At 36.9% G+C, this 12,152-nt stretch overlaps 1 protein-coding gene across 1 annotated transcript in view; it reads left to right on the plus strand.

Annotated features, from left to right (window-relative positions):
- MICU2 (mitochondrial calcium uptake 2) overlaps positions 1-12,152 on the plus strand; it is a 139,078-nt gene that overhangs the window by 113,396 nt on the left and 13,530 nt on the right. The window contains exons 7-8 of the mRNA XM_058830482.1: positions 2,185-2,247; positions 10,870-10,967. Of these exons, the coding sequence (XP_058686465.1) occupies positions 2,185-2,247; positions 10,870-10,967 (161 nt within the window). The remainder of the gene's footprint in view (positions 1-2,184; positions 2,248-10,869; positions 10,968-12,152) is intronic.

Consider the following 12,152-nt stretch of genomic DNA (forward strand, 5'->3'; position numbering starts at 1 on the left):
AGATACAACAAAATAATTGTAGAGCTTCATCTAGGGCTGTATGAGCCAGCACCCAACACTCAGCAGTTGTGGCACAGAATACTTCTGTAGTCTTAGAGCATCCACAAGCACTGATCTCTCTCAAGCAACTGGAAGATGCAAAAACATCCTTTTTTTTCTTTTTTTTCTTTTTTTTTTTTAAGACTGACATAATCTTTTTGCCAGAAAAACTTATTCAGAACAGATTACTTCTGTATTTTATAGAGGCTTCACTTGTGCATAATAGGTCTCATTATCTTTGAATTAGCCATTATTATAGTGAGTGGTAAGCAGATATAAATTTTAAATACAAATAAATGTTACATGGAGGAGTCCATTTCTTGAGGGCAGAATTCTTCTCCCTCTGTGAGTAGTTGCTGCACTGTGCTGGAAAAAAATCAACCAACTTCTGGAAATAGTTTCAAGCACTCTTAAGAATTTACACACAGTGTAAGGAAACAATAAGTGAAATCTTTCAGAATAGTGAAAATAATTGTACTGTGTCTGTGCTCTTCCGTAGCCTCTGCTACTGTAATCTACTCTACAGATTTTTTTAAGAGTCCTTTAGAAATAAAATCCAAAAGAGAAAAAAAAACTTTTTTTCTCCTGTTTGGAAAGTATTTACCATTTTATTCCTTATGTGTGATCAAATGATTAATTTTTCAGGTAAGAAAAAATGTGATTTCTCAGTGAGAGTATGGATAAGCAGTTGTGGTTTTACCCAGAGCTCTATAATGCTATTTTGCTGTGAAGAAATTCATAATGTTTTTACTATACTAGTCATTTGTTTTGTAAATGATCAAAAATTAAGATAATTTGGAGGAACAAGTGGTGTTTAATTGCCTTGTTTTATGGCATTTCTTTTGGGAAATACTATCAAGACATGCAATTTAAAATTCATAATAGAAAGTAAGCATCCTGAGAAACTAAAAAAATTAGGATAAAAAAACCCAAACAAACCTAGAGCAGGTGAATTACTCCAAATTTGAAGACTGAGGGATGACTTTTGGCAACACAAATGGATAGCATGTTTTTCTTACTATTTACAAGACAATACTGCTTCTCTGAGGAACAAAAATTTAAAAACAAAGGTTAGAATTAAAAACTTCCCAGAATAATTAATGACTGTGGAAATTTGGTAATGAACTTTACAACTCCCAGTTGCAATAAGCAGGTTGAGGAATCACCCAGAAATGTTTGAGAAGCAAACCAGCAGTTTTTAAATGTTTGAGCTTTAAAAGCATCTTTCAAAGCCTCCAAATCCAGAGTGATTGGTGTAATTCCATATCTCTACCTGAAATGTATTAAGTCCCTTGTTCTTTCATTTCTGCTGTCCATTTGAGGATCCATGCAAGTGTCTGAAAGGTAGGTGTACTTCATGCTATATTAAATCACTTGTTCTTGTGGCAGTGTTCATCTCTGAAGCTGAAATACAGTCAAAGAAACCTTGTAGCTCTGATATACTTGAGGTACTGCAAATTAATGCACTGTTTATATTACCTTAAAGCTTTATTTGGGACAGTGGAAGTTATGTTTTAAATGTAATTCTTTTCACTAATTCTAAAAATCTTCTTAGCTAATACATTCAAGATGAATTTTTTCTGGGGGTGGAGGGGAAAACTCAAACCACATTCTGCCTAATGCAAGTTCTGAAAAAAATTGTTACTTATTTCATTAAATTATTCTTTATTGTTAGTTGTATAGTATACTCATTTGAACATGAGTAAGGTATGTTTTTCATGTCCGGAAGATCATGTTTATAACAGAACTGTGTGAAACTATCTAGAAGGACAGCATGAAAATCAGGATAATTTTTTTTTTCTGGAATGATCCTTGATGTTATGCCCCAGACTTTCAAAATCTTCTGAAGTGAAAACTAAGCTTCTGGTGCAAGAAAATCTCCTCTAAAAATAGAGGAAGCACTGGGCTGCAAGAGATAAATTCATGTTTGGTTATATTAACCACAGTAGATAAGACATTCCTAGGAAAATGTGTCTGAATAGCAAAATATCCTCAAGTATGCAAATACTTTTTCATGACTAGAGAACCTTGCAGAAATGTATAATTAAGAAAAGGTGCAATTAAACCAAGGTTCAGAAAAAGAAGACTCTTAAAAGATCATATTTGTAATTTTCCTGTTCTTTGCTCATGTTTCAACAAATACAGCTACAGAGAATCATTGGGAAGGAAGATGACTTGAAAGCAGCTGGAGATGAAACCATACTTCGGGTATGAAATAGAGATATATTTTCCTTACAAAAACATTGTCATGTTTCCAATGAACTTTGTTGTTTTTTCAGAGTTTTTAGATAAATATATAAGCCATAGTGCCTTAATTAAATGAAAGGGTATTTGTCAACTGCTTTCTAACTGGAAAAGAGAAATGTTAGTCATTTCTCAGCCTTCTGATGAAATGGATGCAATCAGTGTGTTTCAAGACTGTGTACTCACTTGGTTGATTGGTTTCCATGAGCCTCTCTTTCAAAGTAACTCTCTTCTATTAAGGAATATCTCAAAAAGAGCTCCGTATTGCCATAGGAGAATAGAAATCTTTCCAAATGGAAATCGACAGCTTAAGTTTACCTAAATGCTGCTGTTGTAGTGATATCAGCTTATTCTGAGTTGGTTTGAAATGTGGTTATTGTCACTGAGGTGACAAAGGCAAGGATTACTTTAGTTAAGTCCACTTCCTGAAAGAGACAACATAGATGCAGACCAGAGGAAACAATGCTAGTGTGTGATCGTCCAGCTGGGAAAGAAGTGTCACTGTTTTGCGAACCACTAGCAAATGGTAAATATATCTCATCAACGAGAGGGACAGGTAAATTTCTGCTCTCTCCTGTTTTCCCCTGAATCCAGCCACCTGCAACCTCCCTTCTTCTCAGGTAGAGTCTCTTCCTGAGTGTAGTCTGCACAGAGACAAGATATTCTGTAGCCTGACTGAAAACAGAGAGGAGGAATCCTGACCATACTGAAAACATCTCAGAAGAAGCTGATGAACCATGTTTAACAACTGATGGAACAAGCAAAAATGGCCTCAGGTTGCACCAGGGGAGGTTTAGATTGGACATTAGGAAAAAAATTTTCACTGAAAGTGCTCAAGCACTGGAACAGGCTGCCCAGGGAAATGGTGGAATCACCATCCCTGAAAGTGTTCAAAACACATGTTGATTTGGTGCATAGAGACATGGTTTAGTGATGGACTTGGCAGTACTGGGTTAATGGTTGGACTCAATAATCTTAGAGATCTTCTCCTGTATAAATTATTTTGTAATTCTAAAGAAGAGGAGAGTATGGCTGGGTTGTCTCCATCTGTTACTAAAAGATGCTGCTTACATCAGCAACTTGCTTTCAGCTGTAAACTTTCAGTTTACACTGGGCATGAGGCAGTGGCTGCTCGTGTTGGAAGCATTCAATAAGGAATTTATACAGGGCTCTGCTTTGTAAATCATGCATCAGCAGTTTCTACAAAGAGTTGCTCATGTTCTTTACTTTTTCATATGCCTGAGGAAAAAGTGGAAGTGGCTATTGCTGACACCCTTAAAATTTATTAGACATAAACTGTCTTCTGATTCACAAAGGTTTTCCTCCCTCGGTGTATATTCAAAGTTCGGTTAAAAATTGTTTGATTGACAAACAACCATCTCCTTTCTTGAATCTTTTCATCAGTCACCAGATTAAAATAGCTGGGATTAATAGGGTTGTCTGCTCCTCAAAACCTATTTCAATTGAGACTTAAATGCCATGACAGTGAAAGAAAAAGGATCTTTATTCTGCATGAATGCACAGCTATAGTATAAAATTTCCAGAGAAACTTTGATACAGTTGGACAGATTAGTTATAAACACATAAGCTTATTGTGAGCTAATTAAATACCTGAGCTGGAATGTCTCTGTTTTGTTTTTGTCTTGCTTCAAAATTTGTCTTCAGAGTTCTCCATTGAGAAAAATCGGATGTTATTGTAACCAGAAAATGTTATTTAATACAGTTTCTTAGAAGATTATAAATGGAATTCTAGTATGAAAAAAGAATTAAATAGCTTTGGGGAATACAGCTAACTTGAAATTATTCTTGTCTCTATATTTCTTCTTGGCAAAATCCAAATTATCACATTTCTCTTAATTTTTATTTTACTTCCTGTCTTGGTTTCTCACCAAAGAAATCGATTATCTTTGTAAACAGTGAGTCTAACTATACAGTGTAGTCGGATATGTTGTAGTACAGTAGTTGGATATGTTTCTACCCTTTACTTTTTATAATTATGGCAGTCATAGTATTGCCTTTAAGCAAAACAGACAAAGCATAAAAATATGGGGTTTAAGTTGATTATGGTTTTTGAAAGGCGAGATACTGCAACAGAATTTTGGTTTCTGGAATGGTTCTTTATTTCCACAACTCAATTTGTGACTTTGCTATTTTTTCAGAGTAAACCCGGTCCCTGATACCAGATGGCAAATGTCACCAACCTAGGAAAATACAGTTTAAATGGTAGTCTGCAGCTTTGTTTAACCAGCAGTTATATCCAGGTGTCTTCCCTGTACAGTGTATAGATAAAGATTCTAGTCGTTTATTTATTTTATGGTGATACCTCTTAATACTCATTGAGTTACTGTATAAGGAAAAGGAAAATCAGTTTGCTTTTCTCTCAGGGTGCTTGTATCTCTGTCTTTTTATAGACACTTACATGCCTAAAATTCAAATTTTAACCACTTAGTAGTGGCCCTTGAATGGGATTACAGTGGAATTGGTTATCCAGATACATATATTTCAATTGAGGGGTTTTTTTCCCAATATTATAATCGATGGTGGAAGAAAAAAAAAAAAAAACTGCCTAGCCTTAACTGGCTTCATCTTTTGGGAAGTTCCATGCTGAATTTTGCAGAGCAGGCAGTCTGGCAGTCTTGTAGCAGAGGTGCCCATGGTGAGGAGAGCTGCAGGCAGACTTAAAACACTGGAACCTGGTTCCTTCCAATCAGACTGGAGAAAATGGTGCAGAAGTCAACAGAGGCAGTGACTGCCTCAGATCAAACACTCTCCCCATAGGGCAAAGGAAATGCTCCATCTGGCTTCCTGGCAGAACTGTTCTTCATATGGAACATCCAGCTGAACAAGTGACCATGGTTCATGGAGGAGGAGAGCCAAACTCCCTGCCCAGAACTGATCTAGATAATAGTAGGAAAGTGCATGAACTAGAAATCTGGTTTAGTTTGAAAAGGTGTTGCCCAGTGAGCAGCACCTGTTGCTTTTCTGTTACTGCCCTGAGTTCCTTAAAAGGATACTTCATCAGTGTAAGGTGCTTTAGGTTCCTGGTCCTGAAAGCAGTGCTAATGGTGGCAAATACCTACTGGACAGTCCAGTTGTCTAGGTCAGGGACTTTGCTCTCAGGCGCTTCAGTTTAGATTAATGAGTTATCAAGTACTTTCAATACCTCTCATTTAATATGCTTTATGTAATGGATAAACTTATAAACTACTTTTAGCTACTGTTAGAAAAGGAATAAAAATACAGTGTTCTATATTTGTTCTTGAAATGAAATCAGTGTTGTGAAATATGTGTGTTGTCTCATTTCCAAATGATCAAAGATATGCTTCTGGATTCCCTAGTGAGTACATTTTCATACAAAGTGTGAAGAGTATGATTGGGGATTTTTTTTAACATTTAACTAGTAGTTGGCGACACAGCTACTCATCTCTTTTAAACAGAAAACTTGTGAACAGAAATTGAGTCTACCTATATGCAGTGTACTTTTAGACTCACACATGAACAATTTCCTATTATTTGAGTGTAAGTTGTTTTATCCTTTCTACTTATCTTTTTTTTTCTTTTTTTCTTTTTTTTTTTTCCTGTGGTTCTAAATTAAGTAAATGACATTAGTCATTCACACGTTTCTCTCTGCTTACCTGGTAAAGACAAGGTTTTACACTTGGACCTTAAGACACTGCAGAATTGTGATGCATGTCTTCAACCACAGGAGCTATGCAGGTCATCATAACTTGCCCATCTGCTCCCTAGAATCCTGAACTGGTTTAAAGTTTTCTACCCAGTGCTTCCAAGTCTGCATAGCTCAGTATAACTGAAGACTGCCTAAAACCAAAGGAAGGTGATGGTTGGGACCTGTGCTCTAGTGCAGCAATACTCTGTAACAGGGGTGCAACACATCAAATTTTACAAGAATCTAGTCCAAGACTAAAATTAATATCCCTCCCCAAAGAGTCTGTTATTAATCTTGTAACCTCTCAGTTCAAATGGAATGCACATTTTTTTTCCTGACCTATCTTCTCCAACATAAATATGTATGTTTTTTGTCAGCAATTTAACACTGAATTCTGTTGAAAAGCTTTTAGATACTTTAAAACAAGGAGCAGTATGATGTTGTGCTTTGAAGAAAGCTCTCCAGACAGGTAAACCCCCTAAAGAACCAAACTCCCTGACACCAAAATACGAGGCTATTAAAAAAGTGCTGGGTCATTTTTTACCTCATGGACAAGGAAATTGGTTTCTTTTTCCCTATGATCTGATGACATTGTAACCTCAAGAGAGAGAAAGAAACATATTTGAACAGGGGCTGGCTGGGGAGTTGGTGACAGGCTACTGGAGCTATTTCCAGTGCCAAGAGCAAAAGGGTTTACACATGCTGAGGATGGATGTGCTCGGCCTTCGAGGCCAAGGCTGCCTTGACCAAAAGAGTGAGCTTCATAGCACATCACACCTCCCAAGGGGGGTCCTTGTAATGGAATCTCTTCTTTTAGTGCAAGGTTATATTTTTAAAGTATGCCACAGGAGAGAGGCAGGGCCTGAGTTCGTGTGAGGAGCTGTCCCGAGCTATGTGTAGGAGCTGCTTTTCCAGGCTGCCAGCAGGACATGGGTCAGGCAGCCTCGGGCTTTGCGGTGCAGCAGTGCCATTCCCCCACTGCTTGGCACAGTCCACCTGCTCACAACAAGAGAAGCTTCAGGCTGTTTCTATTTGGGGCTTAAAGTACCTCCTACAGCATCTACTCCCAGGTTAGTTTTAGCCACGTTGGCTGGAAAACATTTTTATTCTGTACCTCCTTATGAATTGATGCAGAGCTGTGGCTGATGCACTGAAACCTGAGGATGTCCGTGAAGTTACATGTTCTTCATAACTAAAGGCCCTAAGTGTACAGCAGAGTGATTCCATGGCACTAGTTGTCATTAAGAAAACAACTGATCCTCCCAGTAATAGGAATTATGGGTGTTAATGGATGCTGTTTATTGATTATATCCTCTGTAGAATCAGCTGTGTGCATTTCAGCCCTTCTGCATCAGACCTGAGGTATTCTTGAATCCTGCCTAGTAAAAATGTGCATTGGAAGACATGAAAAAACTTCAGTATGGATTTACATTAGGATGAAAGTTGTTTCATCATAAAATACATAGTTTCATTCTGGGGCCCACTTGAGACTGTCAGGGCTTTGCCAAAAAGGACTGCTTTTGGAGATCTGGATCTCCTGGTCCCACTAGCTGGCCTGCTTACAGTTCTTTTGACTGACTGTAGCTGTTAGGATTAATTTCATAATGGGCACATCTTCTAAACCTTCTTACCAGAACTGAGTTGTAGGATATATCCCAGCATCTGGGAGACTCTCAAAATGACAGAAAGCTTGAATTCTCTTTAGCAGTGTGTGAAGCTAGGCTGGGATAGAGGCCTGGCATGTTTAATTGACTGAGCTAGCAGCTTAAAACCAGAGAGGATTTCAGAGAAGTGGACTCAAAAAAATGTGCAAAGATTTAGTCTTAGCTTTGGAAAGATTTGGGATATCACTAGCAGACAGAAACTAAGGTGCCATCCTCCTTACCCAACCTCACTTCTCTGCCTGTTCTTCCATCTACTCACTCTCCTTCTGTCTTAACTGAAAAAAATACTCAATCCAAAATACTTACTAGTTTTACAATTTCTAGTTAAGTAAGACATTGCACAGCAAATACCTTCTCTCAGGAAGTAAGCAAGAGAACAAGAAACGAATTGCAGATTTTAATCATGATGAATGCTTTCCAGTCATGCCTCAGGCAAATTCTGCAAGGAAAGGTGGTAAGAATCTAGAGACAGTAAGTCTATTAACATTTCAGATGAGTTTTGAAAATCAGTTAGGTACATTATTCTGAAAATCCCATCTCACTGTGCGATAAGTTTCTTAGTGGCACTTGTCGGTACTTGCTGCAGTATCAGGTCCTAAATGTCAAAAACTCTGTGGGGAGCTACAGGATTAGGTAGGTCTTTGCCCATGACTCAGTGTTTGCAGCATCAGGCCTCTTATGTTAACAGCCTGTGTAATGTAATAAGGAAATAACTTGTTTTATCTGATCTTGCTTTAAAAGGAATAATTGCATAATTCAGCAGTTCATGATACTTTTGAAAAGTGCAGGAGGCGTTAACATTACTCTGGGAAAATTAGCTATGTTTGTAATATGTACACACATGTTCATTAGTTCATAGACTTGTGTGGCATCAGATTGTGTGGTCTTTGGGATTCTTTGTCTGAACCAATGGACCTTGGAACATGTCAGAGTTCCCCAGTTGTGATACATGTCTTTGCCTAATCCTGTGCTTGTATCAAGATGAAACTCAGACCACTGGGATCCTTTTTCCAGTCTGTGCCTCAGCTTTCTGTAAAATGCACAGATCAAAAGGGTTCTATGGTGCACCGTCCCAGGGCCTGAAGCAGCCAGATACTACAGATTACAGACTTTCACTCAGTTTAGATAGTGGCTCAAATCTACCAGTCTGGTCTGCTTTACAGCCTGGGATTGGGTTACCATTTCATTCTGATTGCCAAGAGAGACGTTCCAAGTGTAAGCTATTCTTTTACCCAAGCTCACAAGGGCAAGGTGTTGGAAATATTAATAGAATTCTAATTATCTTCTAACAAGTATTTGTCATGTCGGTACTAATTTATACAGATCAGCAGCAAAAGCTCCTAATGATTCTGTGGACAAAAAGGAATTATGTACTAACATGCACTTTAATCTAATAGCATTAACTCTAGGAAAAGCAATTTTTTTGAAATTTTACCCTTAAGGTGTAGTCTCTGTGGTCTCCTATTCCATTTTGTGCTTTAAAGAAATGTACTGTTTTGTAGTTTTAAAATATATTTAACTCTCACTAACGTAGTGTTTGGACATCTGCCAGTTTCACTGTGGAATTTCAACTGATAAAAAAGGTAGCCAGCAAGTAGGTGCATATTTGTTATAAATCCTGGGATGGGCTTTGTCAGCTTAGATAAGATGAGGCAGGTATTGTTTGTATGCCTTCTTCTAGCTTGTAACTAGAGAAACATTTATAAAAGAAAAAAGCTTCTGCTGTAATAGACTTATTTTTTAAAAGGTGATTTTAAAACTCATTTTCCAGTTTGTTTTCACTGATTATTAAGTAATTAATAATCAGTAATTAAATTAGAGTAATTAAATTAGAAGCATTAAATTGTGTAATCATGAATTCAGTTTTTAAAATTGCATTAGCAAATTTATTCCTTGCATTTTTCAAGTCCTTTAAACATGTAAGCAAAACCCACAAAAAGCAGATTACAATCTAGCTGCAGTGAGGGATATGTGGATTCTTCTCTGTTTCTTTTTAGAAAACTTTGCATTTTGATATAAATAGTTTGGGTTTGAATTTCAAATAAGCATACATGAATGTTTGACTTTTGGCTTTCAAAAAAGCATATACCAATGTTTATGCATCAGTCTTCACAATAATCTGAAGTGTTTAAATTTCAGAAGGATGGATCTTGTGGGTATTTAAATATTCTTTGCCTGCAATTAAATGATAAAAGTTCAGTAAGTAAGTTCAGTACGTTTGCATATGGCTTGAAAAGTGTTTTTTTTCTAGGTTCACTCATACATAACTCATGTCACTGCCATTTGGTGAACTGTAGCTTGTAGTAGAAATGAGGAATGTTACTGCTTTAACTATAAAATAACTGTGTCATGTATGCAGTAAGCATGAAACATGGGGGACTAATGGGGCTTGTTATTGATGATGCTGAAAGCTAAATAACCATTAGTATTAAATCTTATGAATAGACTCTTGTCTTTCATCTTACCTCTTCAACCAGATAAAAGACACAGAGGCTATTTAGATGTCATAAGAATAGTTTGCTGAAATCCCTACAGACTTTAAAAAAAATTCTCTCTTCATGTTGCTTAGTGTTTTGTTGTGTTCCAAGAAATGCCAGTATGCTGGTGCTGAAAGAAGAATAGAACAGAAATCCAGCATTTTGTGTGGGTTTAGGCTTGTTAAAGATTGAGTTGAAATAGTATGTATCCCTTCTCTGCAGAAATTTCTTCAGATATTAAAAATATTTATACAAAAGTCATTAACCCTGAAAATTTCCAAGAAGCATTGTAAGACCATATTATAATAGAGCATTGTCAGTATTGGTTTTTTCCTAGCTTCATTTATTAGACTGTCATGAATGTTTTTAAATGGCTGTAGCATGTTAGCAATACCTAACTAAAAACTTCCTAACAGATATTAACTCTATTTAAGCCTTCTATTCACCTAAGAATAAAGGTTCTTAAAGATTTAACTCACAACCTTCTCCCCTTTAATAATAAATAGAATAAAATATTATAACAAGATGCACTGATGGTGGTTGGAAATCGTTCTTATCTTTCATAGAGAGTATTTAGAAGCAGAACTTATAATACACTGTTAGCAGTTTATATGAAAGAGTTGTTCAGCTCTGAGATCCTGTGTGATAGCTTTGGGAATCGTAATTAAATTTCAAGTATCTCTTGGGTAATTCTACTTCAAATAAATATTTTTAGATTCATGGTGAATATTAATGATCATGCAATGCATAACAATCATATAGGTTTTTTGTTTTATAGGAAACAGAACTGGACAGCTGTGGTGTTAATACCGTGTTGCTGGTACATTTCTTTGGAAAACAAGGAAAGGAAAAACTTCGCTTTTCTGAGTTTTTCAGGTATTCTTTACAGCTAGGCAAGCCTAACAGGAGCCAGTCTTGTTCCTACCCCCTGTGCTTTACCCCAACTCTGGCATCTATCTGACATCACACTGAGCTGATTAAGAAAATCAAGCAGTGAAGTGTAGATTATTCATGACGTTGCATGACTGAATTCCCTGTTTAGCTCCTAGAGTCTGCTGTCCGCAGGAGCTGAGCACCATGATAACTCCTAGCAGCAGTGGGCTGGGAAGGTTAAGATTTCTATTCTTGGAAGCTATGTGGTAGCATACCTTAAAACAATGTGAATCATGAGTAATTTTTGTGACTAAATCACAAAAAAAGTGACTTCTAATAAATTAAAAAATATTGCCTGAGATGAGATACCTCCTTTCCCATTACAGCTGTCATGGTAAGCTACAGGCAACTTCTCCACTTGCTTCAAATTCCAGCCCCTGTTGAAATTTTCCCAGTGCCTTTTCCTCTACCCTTTGAACTACTTTTGCAATGAGACTATGCAGATACCAGTTTGAATCTTGACACACATATTGTAGCATGGCATCAAGAGAAGATTACCTACATCAGTATTACCTTTTCTACAAAAATAATCAGTCATTTTCAGACTGCAAAAATAAAGTAGGATAATGTGTTTTGCTTCAGTTTGTATTCAGAAGTGGAGAATGTGTGACAGCCCTCTTAAAAATTAATGTTTTTGCAATCAGTAGACTAAAAAGTGTTTGGCTCCAGTGGCTCTGGTACATACCAGTCTTCAAATAAACAACCTTTCGCTTTTGAAGACCTCAGCTCAATAGGAATCTAAGTGAGTAAAATAAGTTTAAGATGTCTCCAGCTCCCTTTTCTATAAATACCATAGATCCTCTCAATGAAACAAAAGGCAGAGAGCACCAGTAAAAGGTTGTGTTTGCATATACAGTGTAAACTGAAAAGCCTCAGGTTTTAGATAAAATCCTACATTGACCCAATGAGGCATGACATTGATGAAACTATGTACCTTGTACATTCGGAACGCATAGGTTAAAGACCTTTGCCTGCCACACAGATAGAGGCCTGTAATCAAAATCAAACTCCCACATCTTGCTCTTAAAATTTGTGGGATAAGTGTAAGGTTTAATGCAGGTAATTTTTCAACAGTGGCAGTTATGTTTCGTGGGGCTGGAATGTGCCTCTTTATCACTGCGTAGACAC

This window comes from Poecile atricapillus, chromosome 1, assembly GCF_030490865.1.
Source record: "Poecile atricapillus isolate bPoeAtr1 chromosome 1, bPoeAtr1.hap1, whole genome shotgun sequence".
Taxonomy (NCBI): domain Eukaryota; kingdom Metazoa; phylum Chordata; class Aves; order Passeriformes; family Paridae; genus Poecile; species Poecile atricapillus.